The 20,030-nt window shown below is 34.7% G+C and overlaps 2 protein-coding genes across 3 annotated transcripts; one reads left to right on the top strand and one right to left on the bottom strand.

Annotated features, from left to right (window-relative positions):
* Positions 204–734, top strand: LOC109820950. Its single transcript, XM_020387147.1, has one exon. The coding sequence runs from the start codon at positions 204–206 to the stop codon at positions 732–734; it is 531 nt and encodes a 176-aa protein (XP_020242736.1).
* LOC109820071 (serine/arginine-rich SC35-like splicing factor SCL30A) lies at positions 2,028–18,174 on the bottom strand. Of its 2 annotated transcripts, XM_020386137.1 has the most exons (6): positions 18,067–18,173; positions 16,606–16,786; positions 10,772–10,849; positions 3,873–4,037; positions 2,422–2,535; positions 2,028–2,352 (listed from the first exon to the last, which is right to left on the bottom strand). In XM_020386137.1, exons 2-6 carry the CDS (start codon positions 16,764–16,766, stop codon positions 2,211–2,213), a joined length of 660 nt encoding a protein of 219 aa, XP_020241726.1. In that variant the 5' UTR covers positions 16,767–16,786; positions 18,067–18,173; the 3' UTR covers positions 2,028–2,210. The 2 variants fall into 2 exon arrangements, with proteins under 2 accessions (XP_020241726.1, XP_020241727.1); XM_020386138.1 differs by lacking the exon at positions 2,422–2,535 and having other exon boundaries at positions 18,067–18,174.

Genomic DNA, 20,030 nt, shown 5'->3' with positions numbered 1-20,030 from the left:
GAGACAAGTAGAGAATCTGAATCCAAGTGGTGCTTCAGATGAAGATATTGTAAGTATTCTATTAATTATCATCTGAATTTTATTATTATTGTTGAAATACATAACTTGATGTTCACTATAATTTGCAGTTAGTTCGAGCAAAGATGTTATTTATGCAAGAACCAAAGTACAAAAACGGTTTCAAATTTGATCATGTCTGGAATATGGTTAAAAATTTCAAAAAATTCAAAGATGATGTCCCCACAGCAAGACAAGTTGGTCGAAGACAATCCCAAAGTGTGAACTTCGACTCGTCACAATCAGATAATCCCACTCCGGAATCTCCTATATCAACATCTCCTGGACTGTCATCATTTACTCCATCTGGACAACCTATTGGGGTAAAAAAAGCTAAATTGAAAAGGAAAAATGATGATCATGAGTCAAGTGTAGTGAACTCCATCGAGACCTCCAGCAACCGACTTATAGACAGGTTAGACAAGGCGAGCTTGGACAGGCAAGTAGCGTTTGATATCGAACGAGAAAAGATAGCCATGAAAAAAGATAGAGATGAATGGAAAATTATAATGAAAGATTTGAATTCCATTGCTGATCCAAACGTGCGTGAGTACGTTCGAGCTCAACAGATTAAAATAATACAAAAAAGAAATCAACAAGAACAAGGGTCTGCTTCTAATTTTGGCAATTATTTCAATGATATTGGACACTCTGGCGTCGATCTACCAGATTATTGAGAGTTGCTTGTCCATCTCAGGAAATGTTCCATGTTTAGTTTGTATTTTATGTTTTATTTTAACGAAGTTTTATATTATGCTTGTCAGTTTTTATATGTTATGTATTTCAGATATGTAATTTATATTTGAATTATGTATTAGGATTGCTCTTTATATTTCATGGGACTTTACTTAATATCTAGATTTTAATATTATAATTAATAATAATGTCTTTTAAATTTTAGCATTATTTTTAATTTTAAAAAATAATTTATTTTGTCCAAATTATACAATTTAGATAAAATTATAAAATTTAAATATTATTGGGATTGTTTTATACATTTAATAAAACAATTGGGGTCAAATTGTAAATACATAAAAGTATAAGGTTAAAAAAATTAATAAATGAACAGTAATGCGGTGATGAACAGTGCGACGCCAAATATGGCGTCGCGCTGTTCATCACCGCTAAAATAGCGCTGCAAATGACGCTGGGTTGGAGCCTAACAAAAAACATCGAATATATTGAGCTTAAGGTCCTTGGTTGTTGAGGTGAGGATCGACTACATTAAATGTTAGGTACAACCCGCTGCATAATGCGTTATCCACTTGCATAATTGGATCTGGAATGTGTACGATCCACACGCTCATATAAATGGGGTGCCCACCGTGCCCTGAATCATACAAGAGTGATCCTCCTCCATCATAAAGAGACGGACAGCTACTATCTGCAACATACTGACAAAATTTTGTACTCAGCTGCCCCAGCGAAAAAAAATACAGCTCGATGCGCTTCAGTCCTGACCGCACGTTGCCCCATCGTCAAGCAACGCTAACGTTGAAAACCCGATAAATTGGTTCAAATCATGAAGAATCGAAAATACGAAACCAAACATTCTGAAAGGTCTAGGCATCTACATGTGTAGCCCGCAAACGCTCAAGAGGGAAGGCGATACGAGCAGCTACAGCACTGTAGAGATCAACCAGAAACTATGCGAAGGTGACGACTAATCTACCGCCCTCCTGGAATCCACTCAAACAAAGTGACGTTCTAGGTAATTTGAGGTAGCTACCTTCTCGATGTAATCAAGACCAAGACTGAGAAACTACAACACAGTAATCCTACAAGTAATCAAGACCAAGCCACCGAATCGATAAATATTGATGGGAGGAGAAAATAGGCCTTAAATCCAACAACTGAATTCGTTACCCAAGAAGGGAAGATGAGGGGGAAAGTCAGGTCTTATATACATCAAAGAAAACTCCGAACAGAATCACAGAAAATGAATCAAAGCTATCACAGCTCAATTATACTGATAAAAGATATTGACCGATACCATATACTAGGGACTCAAAAGCCAAGTTCCACACTTACGAATTACGATGCGTAACAACTCCCAGTCATTGGCGTACATTATATGCTACTAAATTCAAATATAAGAATGTAGTAGAGAACCAACAACATCACTGCTGCTTAGATATCTACCAGCTACCAGCTTACTGGCTTACTGAAAGAGACCTTTCTCTGTGACGTCGCTTCCTTGCATATTCTTCACTCCTGCTCCTTGACCTTCTGTAGGAAGGAGAATAAGAGCGAGACCGACCGCGATAATACCTTCCATCTCGGGGAGAAACAGATCTGCAAATGATTCAAAGAAAAAATGTGAAGCAGTGCATAGTTTGATAAACTCGTAACGCAAAACAATACCTTGAATAACCTCTCCATCTAGGTGATGGCGAACAGGAATAACGGGGTGATGGGGATCGGGAATAACGGGAGCGGGAATGTCTTGGTGGTGACCGATAATCATATGATCGGCTCCTATATAAATGTAGTATACGGTCAGAATTAGTGATGCGAAACGGGGGAGAGGGTCTATCGGAATCAGCGATCTAATTTGAACAAAACACCGTTTCGCCAAAATTCATAATATTCGGTAGGAAATTAATTTAAAAACAATTAATGTGACAGATGGATTTTAATAAGATTTGCATCGACAGTCATAAACAATCCCAATCTCGAATAATTTAATTGCAATATTCATTATCATTGCACAAGTTTTACAATCAATATCAAGTTTTAACAATCACATGTTCAGTTTCTCTCAAGTCACAATTATACTTTAAACAGTGAATATATGATAAGAGTTTAGAGATGTATTATTCATGCAATTAACTAACAAAATAAAATCAACAGAAAAATAAGGGACGAAAGAAAAGGAAACCTTCGTCGGTCTGAACAAACTCGACGTGAGAGACCTCTAGAGGTGGGGCGACGACAACGGTGAACTGAACGACGACGACGAGGCGGAGATCTGACGACGACGAGTGCAACGGTGTTGAACTAATGACGACGTGGTGACGAATCTGAACGACGAAGGTGTCGGCGATTCTGAGCAGCGACTAGAGTGACGGCGTCGGTAAGGTTGACGGGACGATAGCGATGTGATGATTTGTGGTAAGCGGCTGTGGTAGTATTGTTCTGGTGGAGAATTTTGCCAAACAGTTGGTGTACATGAAGGCGGCAGTTGTTGGGAAAGGAGGCTCGGTGACAGTGGGAGTAGGGCGACTGCTTGGGAGGAGATGATGGCGCTGATGGTGCGGAGGTGGAGATCAGGGGCGAGCTGAGTGTGGATCTGGTGGTTGCAAGGAAGATGAGGGTTTGCCTGATTGTTGACGTGGGGAAGACGAGGGAATGCTTGGCGACTGGAGGAAGAGGACACAGGGAACGACCTAGGGTTTCACACCCGAGGCCTAGGTTTCACACCCGAGGCTTCACACCAGATTTTAGCTAATGCAATTTTTCATTCAATAATTCATTGATTTTTAATAGTCTCATACAACCTTATTTATAAAAAAAAAACTACGTGCACACAACGTGCAATAAAAATAGAAACAAACAACAATCCCTCAAATCACTCAACTAAAATTAAACTAAATTTCAAATTTTAAATTTTAAGTTTCAAAATTCAAAATTCAAATTTTAAATTTCAAAATTCAAAATTCAAATTTTAGAGTTCAAAATTCAAAAATATATTAACTAACCAAATATTGTCATTTCTTGTCCTCATTAATTAGGCAGCTACATAGTAGATAACAAATGCTCGTCGCACAAGTACAAAACCGAACATGACTGTGGACACGTGGTCACATACATACCTCGTTCTTTCCTTAGCCCTCATCTCAGCTGGTTTCTTTCTGCTCTCCTTTGCAAATACAACAGTCAACTCCCTGCCGAAAAATATCTGCCTGTCCATTTCATACTTGGCTTCCTCCGCATCTGCAGGGTCTACATACTGGACAAAACCAAATCCTCGAGGCTCTCTTCAACACAAATTAAGAACAATGTTAGTATATTGACTTACTAACTAACATCCATGGGACTGTCACAAAGATATTGCTAAACTGAGAAAACTGGAAGGCCGTATGCAAGGAAGTACTTTTGATACTTCACTTGGTCGCTGACCTGAATTTTGAATTGGGTATAAAAGTTGACTTCAAATTCTTCTTCAAGACTTGAATATCTTCATAATGTGTAACTTTCAACCCAACTTCTTCCCATCCCACATGCCACTACCAGGGACCAAGACTTGGCTGATATCTTCAAACTCAATGTTTCACTGTTAAATCCCAAAACCTTGATAAAAATATTCAATAAGCAATTCAGAAGCAATTATAGATGGTCAACTGTCAACTGCCCCCAGTGGAGAATAACTATTCAAGGTTTGGAACCATAAAAGTACAGTTTCGTACAGCCACTGCCATAAAAGTTTTTCAAATCTAAAAAGAATAGTATATTACTACATACTTCCATAAGAAGTAAACGCTACATCGTGCTTAAGTACAAACTTAAAGTCTGATCTCACAAACCAAATTACGTGGTGGGCTGCTAACAAGTGATAGCACGAAATTCATCTAGATCAACACATGAATTATTAGACCATGATCAGATGACCCCCATCGATTTCCTTGACACAAATGTAGATTGTGAGGAACCTATAATTTTCTACATGTAGGCACTCTATGTCCCATGATGAACCTGGGTTGGCCACAAAAATACCCTGAACGTTAAGTTCGTTTGCGGGGACAAATGAGCGGCAATGGACTGAGTTTGACAAGGCATACAGAGGTCTGAATTTGTGTCCGATTCTTCTTAGTAGTCCAAATTTGGCCTATAAAAAGTTGGCACTACGTATACCCAAGACTCGACTATTTAAACAATTTAAAAGCCAGGGTATGGCCCAAACGGTTCTAACTGACAGACATTCTAGCTAAAAGATTAGATAAATGAATCCCTAATCAGTTTATACCTTTTAATTAATAAGCAAGCCATTTCCCTTAAAAATAATATGCAACATCAATTTGAGATAGAAAAATAAACCGCTGACCGCAAGCCACATACACAGTAAACTAACTAAAAATGTAACAAAACTTCCCTACAAAATAATATGCGAGTTCAAATTAAGATTAAAAAAAATAAACTGCTGAATGCAAGCCACATACACAGTAAACCAACTAAAAATGTAACAAAGGGAAAAGCCTAGACAGAATGCATAACATTAATAATAAAAATAAACAAAATCTGACGATCTCACTTTCATACTCCCTTTAAAAGTACGAGTTCGGAAAAATCTTTTCATGGTTAGTATTACCCTCAACTTTTTTAAATATTACATTGTTATCCTAATCTATTCTAATTATCTTATCTTCTTTGAATTAGTAACTAAATGATTTATCATATTTAAAATGAGACTTATCATGTTATTGGATAAAATGATTTATCATATTTAAAAATTTTTGGACTTTGTAAAAAAAATCCTCTAAGTTTTTTTAAAATTACAAAAACACCCCTGCAAATTTAAAATTTTATTATAATATCTTGAAAATTATAAAAACATCTTGTAAGTTTTTTAAAATTTCAATTCAGTGAGAAATCTAAAAATATATATGCTAGCTAGAAACTAAAAGTTTTTTAACTTTGGAGAAAATATCTTGTAAGTTTTAAAGATTACAAAAACACCCCTAAAAGTTCAAATTTTATAAAAAACACCTTCAAAATTTCAAACTTATAAACACTCTAAAAACCTACAAATAACACAAACAACCCCCAAAAATTTATGGAATTTACAATAAACACACTGAACTTTTTATAAATTGTAAAATAAAACCCTCAGAATTGTAAATTTATAAAAATTATGATAATTTCTAACCTAATAGTGCATTGAAAATATAGGAATTACAAATATCCCCTACATAATTTATAATTTAAAGAAAACACCTTTGAAGTTTCAAAAATTACAAACAAAACCTTAAAATTTAAAATTTATAAATAACACCATGAGAATTTCAAACTCATTAGTAAATTGAAAGCATATGAATTATAAATAGTCTATAAATAATTTACAATTTGTAGAAAAGGCTTATAAGTTTAAAAAATTATAAAAAACCCCTAAAATTCATAATTTATAAAAAATACCATGAGAATTTCTAACCTATGGACACAAAAATGAATATACAAAATTACTAACCCCTAGAAAACTAAAATTTTACAAAAAATATCATACTCACTTTAAAAGTATAGATTTAGGTAAAACCTTTAATGGTCAAAACTACCCGTAACTTTTTTAAAAAGAACATAAATGATTAAAAATCTATTAAATTTTAAATTTATAGAGAAAACACCCTTAAAGTTTAGCACATTGCAAATCTCCAAAGTTTGAAATTTTTTAATGATTTTTGTAATTTCTTGATTTCAATGTAATATTTAATAGTTTTGTGTATTTGTAAATTACAAAATTTTAGGGTATTTTTTATAATTTTTAAATTTTTTAGGGTGTTTCTTTTGTAGTTTTCTAAATTTTTATTGTGTTTTTAGCTATGAAGCACGGATACTCCCCCAGGGGTCACGAATCCGTGTCTGACACGAATCAGACACGGATTCGTCCCGACACGTGCAAGACACGTGTCAGACACGGTCAACCCGTGTCTGAGTCAGACACAGTTAACCCGTGTCTGACACGGGTCAATGGTCAAGCTAAGGAGGATACGGTCAAAGAGAGCCTGGACACGGCTTGGATTCGCAGGTAAAAAAGAAAGAAAAGCGCTGAAGACGACCCGAACCCGAAACCCAAACCAAAAGGTAAAGGTAAACCCTAATTTTCATTCTTCACTTACCTTAGGTCCTCAGTCCCGCCGCTCTGAGCGCTCTCCTCGTCTTCATCCATCCATCTCCTCGTCCTCGCCTCGTGCTCGTCGCTCGCCGTCGATCAGAGCTCGTGCTCATCCATCTCCTCGTGCTCGTGCTCGTCTCTTGCTCGTCGCTCGCCCTCGTCTCATGCTCGTCGCTTGCCCTCGCGGAGATCAGAGCTCGTGCTCGTCCCGCGCTCGGTAAGATCTCTGTCTCGGTCTCTGGTCTCTCTGTCTCTCTCGATTTGATCTCTTACTCTCTCTCGATCTCTCGATCTCTCGTCTTCTCTCTCTCTCTCGTCTCTCTCTCTCTCGTTCTTTCATCTTCTCTCTCTTTCTCTCGATCTGTCCCAATCTCCGTCTCTCTCTCTCTCTCAATCTCCGATCTCTCAGCCGCTTAACTTTTTTTGATAAGACTTATATATTTTTTTATTTATGCGGCTTGGGGCTTCAATCTCTCAGCCGCTTAACTTTTTTTGATAAGACTTATATATTTTTTTATTTATGCGGCTTGGGGCTTCAAGTTCACTCTTCAGCTAACTGTACAACCTCAATTGAGAGAGATTACGGTAAATTTCAATTTTATTTTTTTAATTACAGAAATTGTACAGCCTCAATCTCTCAATTTGTTTAGTTTTATTTTTTAATTACAGAAATTGGTTTATTTTTTTAAAATACAATTTTCGTTTTTATTAAAGAGGGATGATGATTGCAAATGTTAACCTCAGTAAAAATCAAAGTTTTTACTCCTTAGTTTGATACTTTATCTAATGGTTTTTGCTTATACTGAATTTTAGTACATCATGAAGTCCTATTGTTGGGAAATTTGTGGGTAATTAATTGAGACATTTGCGTACTTGCGTGTAAGATTAATTGCAAAGCCCCCCTAGTACCATCCAATTACATATAGATCCTATATAATTCTATTTATGGCTAATGGATCCCTTGGTGGATTTTGCAATCTTCTTAAAGCCAAAAACTTAGCACTTGAGGGGTCTATCAGCCTCCCACAAACCTTTTTACTGATCTTCAGCGTCAAAAAATTCACTTTGGGTGTGTTTGCCAATTGCAAACATAAAACTACAATAGGTCTATTTGTAATTGATCCTTTATTATTGCTCGTTGCTACTTAACTCTCAAGTATAATATGCAAAAAGAAAAACAAAGTCAGTTAGCAACAATTTATTAATTAGTATAATTAGAAAAAAAGTCACCGGACTAGCTTCCACTTCATCTTGATGTACTTTTTGTTTACAAACTTTTTATTTTGTGATAGAATGAGTATGTACTCTAATTCTTTTTTGTATGCAAACTTGTTATTTTGTGATAGAATCAGTATTTTCTTCAATTCCTTTTGTTTACAAACTTGTTACTTTGTGATAGATTCATATTTTAGATTGCTAGTTGAATTTTATAAATTTTCTATATATAATAATAATTAAAAAATTCCTTGCCGTATCCCCGTATCCTATTTTTTTGGATTTTGCCGTATCCCGTATCCGTGTCTGTATCGTATCCGTGTCCCGTATCCGTATCTGTGCATCATAGGTTTTTAGTGTAATGCATAAATACGTTAATTAATGATGATATTAAAAAATAAGTCGTTCTTAAGATTATTAGGCTATAGTTAAGTGTACAACACATCACTGTTCCTAGGCAGTGTAATTTATATAGGCAAAAATTTTATATAAAAATTCCTTTACGAATTGAATGGTCACCCATCTTTTGAAGACATCAAGATACTAATAAATAGAGATGTTGTACTAGATTAATATGTTTATAACTCATAAATAGTAGACCAGACTGGATTGAAAGAAACAATGACGATAAGATTATTAGACCATAGTTAAGTGCGCACATCACTATTCCTAGACAATATAGTTTATATATGTAAAAAATTTCAGATAATCTATATAGTGGTTAAAAAGTTTTTGATTTAATGTACTATTTTTTTATAAATTATATTTAATGTGAACCCACCATATAATTTTGACTATGGTCATCATAAATTTAATACGTTTGATTGATTGACTATAAATGTATATAGACCATAGATTACTTTAATTTCTCACATGAGCTAATATTTGATGCTTAATAATTTAAATTATTACTTTTAAATTTTAATATAAAGAGGAGTTCTAATAACATTTATTTATTTACCTACAGTATAATACAATATCAATTTCTATTTTTGCTGGAGATTTATTTCATAGTTAAGCGTATCAAATTAGTAACTAAAAAAATAATTAATTATGTTTAAATTAGGATGATTATAGTTGGTCACTCACTATGAAGTTTTTATGAAGATATATACATTACTTTTTATAGCTATCTGCACTGTCTATGTATAATTTACAAATTACTTCTTAATTTAACACATTAAATTATTTTTTCTTTGTAGAAATTTCTTCTTTGACTTTTAGACTCTGTAATCACTATATCACTATTTTAGTGTAGAAAGGACCTCATTCTAAATGGCTTCAAACCAATTTTTGAGTTGAACTGAAGTATATACTATTGCTACTATGTGTATATATTATTTTAAAAAATTATATCAACACTTCTTAAGTAGAAGAGAATATTCAACCTCTGATATTATAAAAACTAAATATAGCCAATTGAGTGATTAGCAAAAGAAAACTAACATCAAAAAAGTGTGAATAATAAGATAAAAAGGAAAGGTAATGACATTGCCAACAATACTATAAATAGCAAACTACAATGTAAAGTTAACATATTTTGTGGAGCCCAACTACTGACTATAAGCATTGAGGTTTCAATATATATACTTTATAATTTATTTTAAAATGTCATATATAGTAATATCGATGTAATAATATCGTTATTAGGAAAAATTCTTCATGAATCAATATGTTCGTTACGATATATAAGCTATGCACTCCAAATTCTTGTATCTTTTACAGAGTTAAAAAGTTTGAATACGAACATCTAACATGTTGCTCTCACAATAACAAAATCCACTTAACAGATATGGATATACCAGAAGAGTTATGTATCCTATATAAAATATAATTCCTAGACAAGTGAGTTCTAATAGTATTTTTTATTCACATCGTTTAGGGTAAGATTTGATAGGGACCTTGTATCAAAAAAAAATTTATATTTAGAGCACATAGCGAAATCTATCATAATCTTCTTATTCTAATTTCGTAAGAAAATAATTCTTCATACTTTCAATTTTACTTCTATGATACAGAGAATCAGCTATAAAATTGAATGAGAATATTAGATAATATAAATATGAGTGAAATAATTACTAAAAGTTATTGTGAATGAGTCAAACCCCAACTAAAAGTTTAATGGACATATTGCAAGTGAATTCATATGCAAATTTTTTTTACAAATTGAATGATCACTCATCTTTTGAAGACTTCAAGATACTAATAAATAGATGTGTTGTATTAGATTAATGTGTTTATAACTCACAAGTAGTAGATCACGTAGCCACAGTCTGGGTTGAAGGAAACAATAATAATATTTTATTTAAGAGAGATTATTGAGTTGTTGATCAATCCCATAAAAAAACTTTATTTTTTTTTATTTTTACTCTATTGTTATCAATTTAAATAATCATGATATTCAACCACGTGCATTGCACGTGCATCTCAACTAGTAAGAAAAAAAATCAGAAAACAACAACTGAATAAACACATCAATCTCTGCAATGTTTTAGAAAATACATAAATAAATATGAAAAAAGGAAACGGAATAGGAAAGTCGCATAAAATTAAATGCATCAACAAATACAAGATAATAGGGAAAAAGTGGAAGAAGACTAACAGAGAACGAGAAATCACTTATATATTTTACACCAATAGGCCGACAGGAAGAAAACTGAACAACCAGCTTACCCTGTATAGTAATCACGCGGCAGATAGACGTCCTTTAAAGGACCAAATTGTCCAAATGGCCTGCGAAGATCTTCAGGCCTGCAATCATAAACCATCGAAGAAAGTGATGTATAATATCATGCATCTACATTAAACACCGAAGGAGCACATAATATGCATGTCAGACAAAACTGGGATTCCAATTTAAGACCAAGAAGATTATCTTGTATCATTAGTAGTTGAGGTTCTACTTCTGCTCTATAAACTGCTCATCAATCTTATATGCAGTAAACATAAGGAAAGGCAATGAGACTTAGCAAAGCAAATTGCTCACTGATCTTTATCCTGACAGCACAGTGAAAAAATGATTTTATCCTTACACGTAGAGCAGGAACTAACAGGAGACAATGAACAACATAATTCACAGGATGACTAATGAAATACTGGGAAAAATCAGCACATATCAGTTTAAATTAATGACTAACAGTGTGCTCAAGGATATGTATATCCGCATGGCTGCACATATATGAAATGGTTTTTAATCAATGTTATTGGTAGGTACATCTGCACATCCATGCATACATGTTTTTATTTTTCACTATCGTGATTAATTGGTACATCTGTGTGTATATATGCATGTGCATATAACATAAACATGCATATCTAGTAATGTCGTCCGGTTGGTATTGCAAGGAGTGGCTCTCATCCATTCGATTTAAGTGTAGGTTTGATTTAGCAAAAAACATGAGGCGAGATTTAGCCCCAAATTTGCAACGAGTTAAGAGTTAGATTTATATATGGTTAAAATATACTAGGACCCATGACTCAATTAGGGTTTATCCTTTTGAGTCAATTGGGTCCAAGTAGATTGACATAATCCATCTCCATTAATGGGTCTTCGCAACCCTAACAGAGCACATGGTTTGATAGACCTTTGTTGGAGATTTGTTCGTCTCAAGACTTTTTTTTCACATGAGTTGGGGCTCAACGTGGAGCGCATGCGAAGTTACATATGCTAGTTATACAATTTTGTCCAACACGGTGTTAGATCCCTCGTGTGCATACGTGTACACTTAATTTGGTGTGATCTCGATGAGATTCCATCAAATAGAAATCCTCCAACTTGGCCACATGTCAGCTGTTGATCTATTATAAGAACTCGTAAAACTTCGTTCGTTAAAGATGATCATATTGCAGTGACAGTTTATCATCTAACTCACCCCGATCCTCTTCAGACACTATAGCTATTTTCTTCAACTTCCTGAATAAAGCCATTCTAAATCCGTCGTGTCAAAATAGCGATGAGATTCCATCAAATAGAAATGCGCTCGGCCCGGGCGCGGGGCGCTTCGGCCTGGGGGAAATGCGCCCCGCACGCGAGGCGGGGCGCTGCACGCAGCGAGGCGCGCGCCTCGCGTGCGCCTCACTTGCGCCTCGCTCGCGCCTCGCTCGCGCCTCGCGTGCGCCTCGCGTGCGCCTCGCGCGCGCCTCACGTGCGCCTCACACCTGCGTTATGTAACATACTCTTTCTTCTATTTTTTTTAAATAATTTACATAATTACATATTTATATCATGTAATATACTCTTTCTTACTAGTTGCTAATCTATTTTCATCTTTTCATGTTTAACCTATAAAAAGGAAACAATAATTAGTAATTTAGTATACTTGTTTGCTAATTGTAACTTCATTCTCTAATTAGCATGCTAACTAGCAAATTATAAACATGTAAATATGTAATTGTTACATTCATTCTTCATCTTTTCATGCTAAGTAGCAAATATCAATTAAGAATACTAACTAGAAAATTATGAACAGTCATGTTTGTTAATTATATTTCTTAGTCTTTTATGTGACAATTTATAAACATATGCTCATAATTGTTAATCACTTAATTTGATGATTTAAATACATGTTTCTTGTATCTTTTTTATTACTTTAAAAATTCAGTTAGCATAATTTGATGATTTAAGTTGATATTCTCATAATTTTGGATGTAGGTAACTAATATGTTGCTTATATGTTTCTGTCTTATGATGTTGGTAAATAATAGTTTGAGTTATGCGCCTCAATTAGTGAGGCGCGCGCCTTGTTGTGCGCTTTGCGCATGGTGCGCGTAAGGGACCTTTGCGCCCCGCATTGCGCTTTGCGCCTCAATAACACTGATGCATACTTTCCATAGGCTGAAATTGATATCACAGTTAAGGTTCTCGACATTCCACTTTGAGGAATTGATATCAACGTTAAACTTCTTAACATCCCACTTTGTGGTGTACGATGGTAGTCGTCATCGTATCGTCTAATCGGTCAGCTGTGACCAAGGAAAGTGCTTAGTTCACGGACAATTTGCCGATACGTTGACAAATTCTCCATCAGTTGTCAAGTTCAAGCACTATTTTGAATTGATTGTTATGTATTACACTTGATGCGGCTCTTGGAGGAGAAAGATGGCAAATTTTAGAGCGAGGTGTTTCATGTAATTTTTAAGTAAATGAGGAGATCCGTTATTTTGTGACACTAATTAGAGATCAAAATAACCTAGAACCTTGTTCACTTTGGTCGGTACTTATATGGGAGCTTGTTGCTTGAGACCGAGTCAGTGTTAAGTTGGTCAGTTTTATGCAAGGTCTTATAAGAATACTAATTTGGGTATTTTCATAAAAACCACCTTTAAAATAGGCCAAATTGGTAAACACCACATTTCCAAGTTTTTTATAAAGAAACCACCTTGTAAGTGGATTTAACTTTCAATCAACCACCACAGAACAATTTTTGTTCAACTTGTATCCGAAATGCCCAAAATATCATCCTTCTCCCTTCTCTCTCCTCATCCATCCTACCTCTGCCCTCTTCCTCCTCCATCCTATTTCCGCCCTCTTCCTCCTTTGTCCCATTTCCGTTGAAATTGATATCAGAGTTAAGGTTCTCAACATTCCACTTTGAGGAATTGATACAAAGTTAAACTTCTTAACATCCCACTTTGTGGTGTACGATGGTAGTCGTCATCGTATCGTCTAATCGGTCAGCTGTGACCAAGGAAAGTGCTTAGTTCACGGACAATTTGCCCATATGTTGACAAATTCTCCATCAGTTGTCAAGTTCAAGCACTATTTTGAATTGATTGTTATGTATTACACTTGATGCGGCTCTTGGGGAGAAGCTAGCAAATTTTAGAGCGGGGTGTTTCATGTGAATTTGAGTAAATGAGGAGATCTATTATTTTGTGACACTAATTAGAGATCAAAATAACCTAGAACCTTGTTCACTTTGGTCGGTACTTATATGGGAGCTTCTTGTTTGAGACCGAGTCAGTGTTAAGTTGGTCAGTTTTATGCAAGGTCTTATAAGAATACTAATTTGGGTATTTTCATAAAAACCACCTTTAAAATAGGCCAAATTGGTAAACACCACATTTCCAAGTTTTTTATAAAGAAACCACATTGTAAGTGGATTTAGCTTTCAATCAACCACCACAGAACAATTTTTGTTCTTTTATCCGAAATGCCCAAAATACCATCCTTCTCCCTTGTCTCTCCTCATCCATCCTACCTCTGCCCTCTTCCTCCTCCATCCTATTTCCGCCCTCTTCCTCCTCGGTCCCATTTCCGCCATTCTTCTCCACCATCCATCATCCATGCTTATTCCTGCTCCATCTACCCTTCTCGCTCTCCTCCTCCACAACTTCTCCTCCTATCTTCTCCATTTCACTTTCATCTTCCTCCCTCCTCTTCCACCTATCCTCCATTTCTTTTTCGTCCCATCTCACCCTTCTCCCTCCTCCCCATCTCAACCAGGTTTAAATGGAGAATGAGAGCGGAGGTGAGGGAGTAGGGAGAAGGGTGGAGGTGGGTGTTGGGTGGATGAGGGGGAGAAGGGAGGAAGGTATTTTCGGCATTTAGGGGTAAAAGTTGAACAAACATTGTCCTCGTGCGGTTGATTGAAAGCTAAAGTCACTTATATGGTGATTTATGTATAAAAAAACTGAAAGGTGATTTCTACAGATTTGACATATTTTAAAGGTGGTTACAGGGGATAAGCACTATGAACCCTGTTGGTAGTAAATATAAGGACAAGGTTATTTGAATCCAAGGGTTATTTGGATCAAGGTTGGTATTGACTCTTTGTCAACATACAGCTGACAACTAAATTGATGTTATTAGAATCTTACTCCTACCAAAATGGCAATTGGCCATGACTCTTGAAACAACAAGCCTCTAAAGCCAGATTTCTCATATGTGTAACACCTTGCACTTCATGTAAATTTAATTAGGCTCTCTAATTGGTTCTTTCTATAAGATTCAGAGATTGTCTGAGGGCATTGCATGTGATACTTGAGACATAATTTGGCATAAGAAATGGAGATCTCTTCACCCTTTACTGATCATTTAATAATGAAGTTTTACTCTTTCACTAGGGGATGTAGGCTAAAAGCCAAAGAACACTATCATTTGTGTTTTTAAATCTTTATTTTTTATTTTACATGTGACCATTTTGTTTATGTTGGTGATTTGTCATAAAATTAGAGCAAATATTGATGGTCCTTCGGTTGGATTCTTTGTTTTCTTTGGGCATTTGCTTACGAGGATTAAGGCTCAAAGTGACTGAAGCACACATGGGATTACATGTGCGAGTTGATAATTTGGTACAACACGGGTTAGAACTCCCTTGGGTGTACATGCCACCACACTTGGTTGTGTTGTGACTTTGATCCTCTGTGAAGTATTAACTGTTAATTGAGACATTTTCTCTATTAGACATTAAGTTGCGGTCTACTAGGATTGCCTCACGTCTATTCAATTCAAGTCTAGCTTTGGATTAGCAAAAAGAAATGAGATACAGTACTACATTGGAAAATTTGTTACTTGAATATATGGCTAAATATGTTTGGACTCAAAGATGTTTAATCTTTTTTATCAATAGATAAATTAGACTAGTCCATCTCCATAATAGGTCTTTCCAACCCTAACAAGGATTTTGGGAATTGACATGTCCAACAACATGTATTTGAATCACAATACGACATTGTCCGGTGAATGAATCATACGCCATGATGCAGACTTAGGATCCTTCTAAAGTGAAAGAGTTTTGAGAAGTGTGAATCTTCAAACCTTGAGAAGTGTGAAGTTTCTAAGCCCTCTTTTCTCAATGCTTCTCGGATGATCAATCAGTGTTCTTCATCTCCATCATTTTTAATGGCCAATCAGTCAATTGAGAAGCTCGGAGAAGGAATCAGGCAGGCTTCCTAATTATCAAAGGCATCAGGTATGAGGACTGTATAGTTAAACTGTCTCCATCTGGATTCCTCAACTTGTAGCATGTCTAAGAGACTGGTTTTTCTTAGTCAATGGCTCCATGATTAGCCCAGAAGGGGAAAGCTCCATGCTACAAGTCAAAAGGTCAAAGAGAATGTACCAACCTCGTTCATACTCATACAGCCCAACACTTTCAATATCCAGAAGATCTCCAGATGCACATCTAACAATCACCAAACTAGTCTTAAACATGTACTCTTGCGGAAATACAAAGCGGAGGTATCAACCTTTTCCGTATCCTAAAATCATCCAATGTTAATATAAACAAAAAATGCCACAAGCTTTATACAGAATTTCAACAAAAACATAAGTAATATCTGATCTGATGCATACAAACAGTCATTTCTATCTCTATCTGCTTCTACCAATGTAAAGTGTGCATCCTAATATTTGTATTTAAAGACAAGGTACTGGTGAAAATAGGTCAAATAAATCAAGTATGTAAAAGATAGGAGAACTAAAGTTGTCTTCAGATTTCTCAAAAAGGTAAAGATTGCCTCAAGTACTAAATATGGCCTTGCATAAATAGTTCATATGAACAAACCTACAATCAGGATGCAGGTTCCGAACTAGAAGGCTTGTTGAAAGATCTCTCCTGCTGCCACCATAGCGACCTCCAGGGCTTGGACTACGACCTCTCCTTCCATAACCCCTTGGTGGAGGACTGTAACTGTAGCTCCTTTCCCTGTAACTTCTTTCCCTCATTGTAAGCCACTAAATCCAATCTGCAAGAAAATTGAAGTAAAAGAGCAGTGGTCAAAGATTAGATGGGATCACGTTAGAAGTTATTAGCAGCAATAAACTGCTTTCGAGAAGTTTTTGCATAAACAGTAACATCTACGAAGCGAGATGATAAATCTAAAGATTCAAATATTTCAGTGCAAAAGGCATAAGAATCATTGAAGAATTACTGGTAGACTTGGAACTCATCTTGTTACATGTCCATTCTTGTATCCACTACAACTATAAACCTTAGACATGCCTTGTCATCCTTGCACAACCTTTGGCACATATTGCAGTTCTTACTTCCACCCCCATACAATTCATTACCGAGCTATCTTCCAACTAAAATTTATTGTTAAATATCTCAATCATTTAACACACCCGACGCAAAATAACATAACCAACCTTTGTATTGGCCTTATCTTCGAAGACTTCCCCCAAGATTTCAATGAATACATGGAACATCCTAACCAATCAAAATTGGTGCATAAATGCAATTCCCAATACATCCAGGAAATTCTTATTGATACATAATTGGGTAGGCAGGCTACAATAGTCAGAACTTGCGAACTAATTGGCATCGCCAGTAGCATAATGCATTTGTCCCTCTTCAATATTTCTCTGTGCATTTAGCTGATGTTAAACTTATGCATCATCGAAAAGAAATTTGAAGAGCCTCTTCGATTTCTTTTAAAGTTAGATACAAGAGCACGAAAAGCTTTTGATGAATAAGTATGTATAAAGCAGTTGATTGGTCCTGAATAACTATCCAAGTATCCATAGACAAATAATTTCACCAGAAATTAGTACCAGATTACTGGGTTAAATTTCCTTCAGATAACAGAGACAGAAATGCAATATAAATCAAAGGCCTCCTTCCTCCATAGTGATCTCTTTATGCTATACAAGGGTATAACAAGCACTAGGTTTACAAAAAAAAAACTGATTTTTCTTTTTTCCCCGAAAACTTAGCCAAACTATAGGATCAGTGACATGCATTTTAATTTTGGGTGGGGGTTTTTTTTTCCTTTAGTGCACATTTTATTTCTATGTTTTGCGGCCCTACAATTGAGTCAAGAGACTGAAAAAAAGTCATTCCCAGATTCTACTTTTATTTTCTCTACAAGATCAAAATTAAACAATATTAAACACCGAAGGCATATAAAAATAATCATAATATCCATAAAATTACACAAATCAAGCAGCAATTTTGCTGAAGATCCAACCGAATCAAAATACAAGGCGATAACCTCAGAGACAGAAAATTTTTTAGAGGAATTACCAGATCGCACCAGAAAAAGCCGAGAAATTTAGGATGAAAAAGTTTCCGAGGAATTGGAGATTGTTTTCTTTGATCGGGAGAAGACCAGAAGCTTCCGACGGTGGTTTCCGGATGAAGCGGGTGAAACCCGAACCCGACCCGTGAGCAACCAACAGACTGTCCAGGGCCCAGGCCCATATTTTCCTACCAAAAATGAAAAGGAAATCCTAAAGTGTTTGTAAGCTCAACAACCTTTCTTAATTGGGTAAAAAATAATTTGTTTAATTTGTTTACTTCATAGTACCCTCGTGGTATAGTGTAATTACATAACTGACCTCAAAGTTTGTGTATTTATAAGGATAACTCTGTGTTTTTTAATTAAGGTTACACGAATAACACTAATGAAGGTGAGCTAAGGGTTAATTAAGGTTACGCATATAATGTCGATAGGTAATCTCTGAGTTAACCGCGCATATACAACAACTCTAGGATCACTCGTATGATTACGACATATCATAGAGAACCGGGATGTAAATAATCCTTAAGAACATGAAACAAACATACAAAGAGAATCCTCCATAGAAAATCATGTAGAGAAAAAAAAAAAAGGAGATAAAAACTTTCAGTATCAATTTTAAAGCTGTTGAATAAATTGGTTTGTATATAGTCTAATCTGCTTATACTGATTTATCTATTGTATTAATTTTAAATACTTACATTATTTTCATGCATTATTTGTACTGATTTAGATTTTATGTTGGAATAAGTGAAATTCCCGCCAATTCTCTATGGGGGGGTTATTGGTTGGTGTAATTTTAGGGTAAGTGAAATATTTTTTTAGGACATTACTTTATGATGTTATTTATTGGGACAACAAGATTAGGATTTCACTTTAAGGTGTTATTCATTGGGACAATGGGATTGGCATAATTAACCCTACTTTTCCCAAAATTATTCCACTTCTATATAAACTTTTTATCCCAACCTCCAAAATTTACCTCATTCTTAACTTTGGGACAATCATGAGGAAAGCGGGATAATTTTGATTCACTAATTTACTAAATATCTAATATATGTTAATTGTATTATAATATATAATATATTTAATTATATTATATTATAAAATTTTATTATAACGTAAGATAATAAAATATTATATAACATTATCTAATATAATATTATTATATATCATTATTACATATTGGTTAATAATATTTTATATATTATAATAATATTATAATATAATTTATTATATAATAATTTACTATTTTCTATTATACTTTATTATATTAATTAATAGCCGTAAATATAGTAGGAACAATGATGAATGTTCCTTGCTTAATGAGTGACGGCTGCTACATACAAAACCCAGTCAAAGATAGATTATTTTGTTAGAAAAAATACAATACGTGCAGCTAGCAGTAAAAACAAAGAAGGAAAACGTCTAACTTTACCAATGTTTGGTTCTAGGATTCTTTTGCAAATAAAAACCTTAATTTAACAGGCTACATAACTAATATATTCATTCATTGTTCGATCAAACATGTCGGATTCAATGTCACTGTTGAAGATATTTGTAACTGAATTGATAATAGGGATTAGTTCAGTACCCCCAGACAATATCTATCAAGTGCTCGTTAATCAATGATAACGTCTTCAATATTAGAATGTAAATTGGTAAAAAATGTCAATCATCATGGTAATTTTGTGATTTCATATAATGAGATAAATCTTAAATCTATATTGGAATCCGTTTAGATACCATGGTGTTTTACTTGTTTCCATGATGTTTTTGTTAAAAATAAAACACTATGCGTTTGAATACCATGGTGTTTTTTGAGCTAAATCATCCTCAAACTAAAAACACAACATTTATTTCAAAACACATGTTAGGTGTTTTAAGTTTGGTGTTTTAGTTTTGAGTTTGAGAATGTGTTAATATAATATCTAACGTAATATATTAAATGTAATTAATATAGAGTTAT

The sequence above is a fragment of the Asparagus officinalis genome, chromosome 8, assembly GCF_001876935.1.
Source record: "Asparagus officinalis chromosome 8, Aspof.V1, whole genome shotgun sequence".
NCBI lineage: Eukaryota > Viridiplantae > Streptophyta > Magnoliopsida > Asparagales > Asparagaceae > Asparagus > Asparagus officinalis.
The sequence above is the reverse complement of the archived record's forward strand: the minus strand, read 5'-3'. Positions and strand labels throughout refer to the sequence as shown.

Bases quoted from the DNA above. Each gene is read 5' to 3' on its own strand.
- LOC109820950 (XM_020387147.1), top strand. From the start codon at position 204: ATGGTTAAAAATTTCAAAAAATTCAAAGATGATGTCCCCACAGCAAGA.
- LOC109820071 (XM_020386137.1), bottom strand. From the start codon at position 16,766: ATGAGGGAAAGAAGTTACAGGGAAAGGAGCTACAGTTACAGTCCTCCA. The intron at 10,850-16,605 runs GTTTGTTCATAT...TTATGATTGCAG, and splicing joins AACCTGCATCCTGATTGTAG to GCCTGAAGATCTTCGCAGGC. The intron at 2,353-2,421 runs GTATTGTTTTGC...AATCATTTGCAG, and splicing joins AGATGGAGAGGTTATTCAAG to ATCTGTTTCTCCCCGAGATG.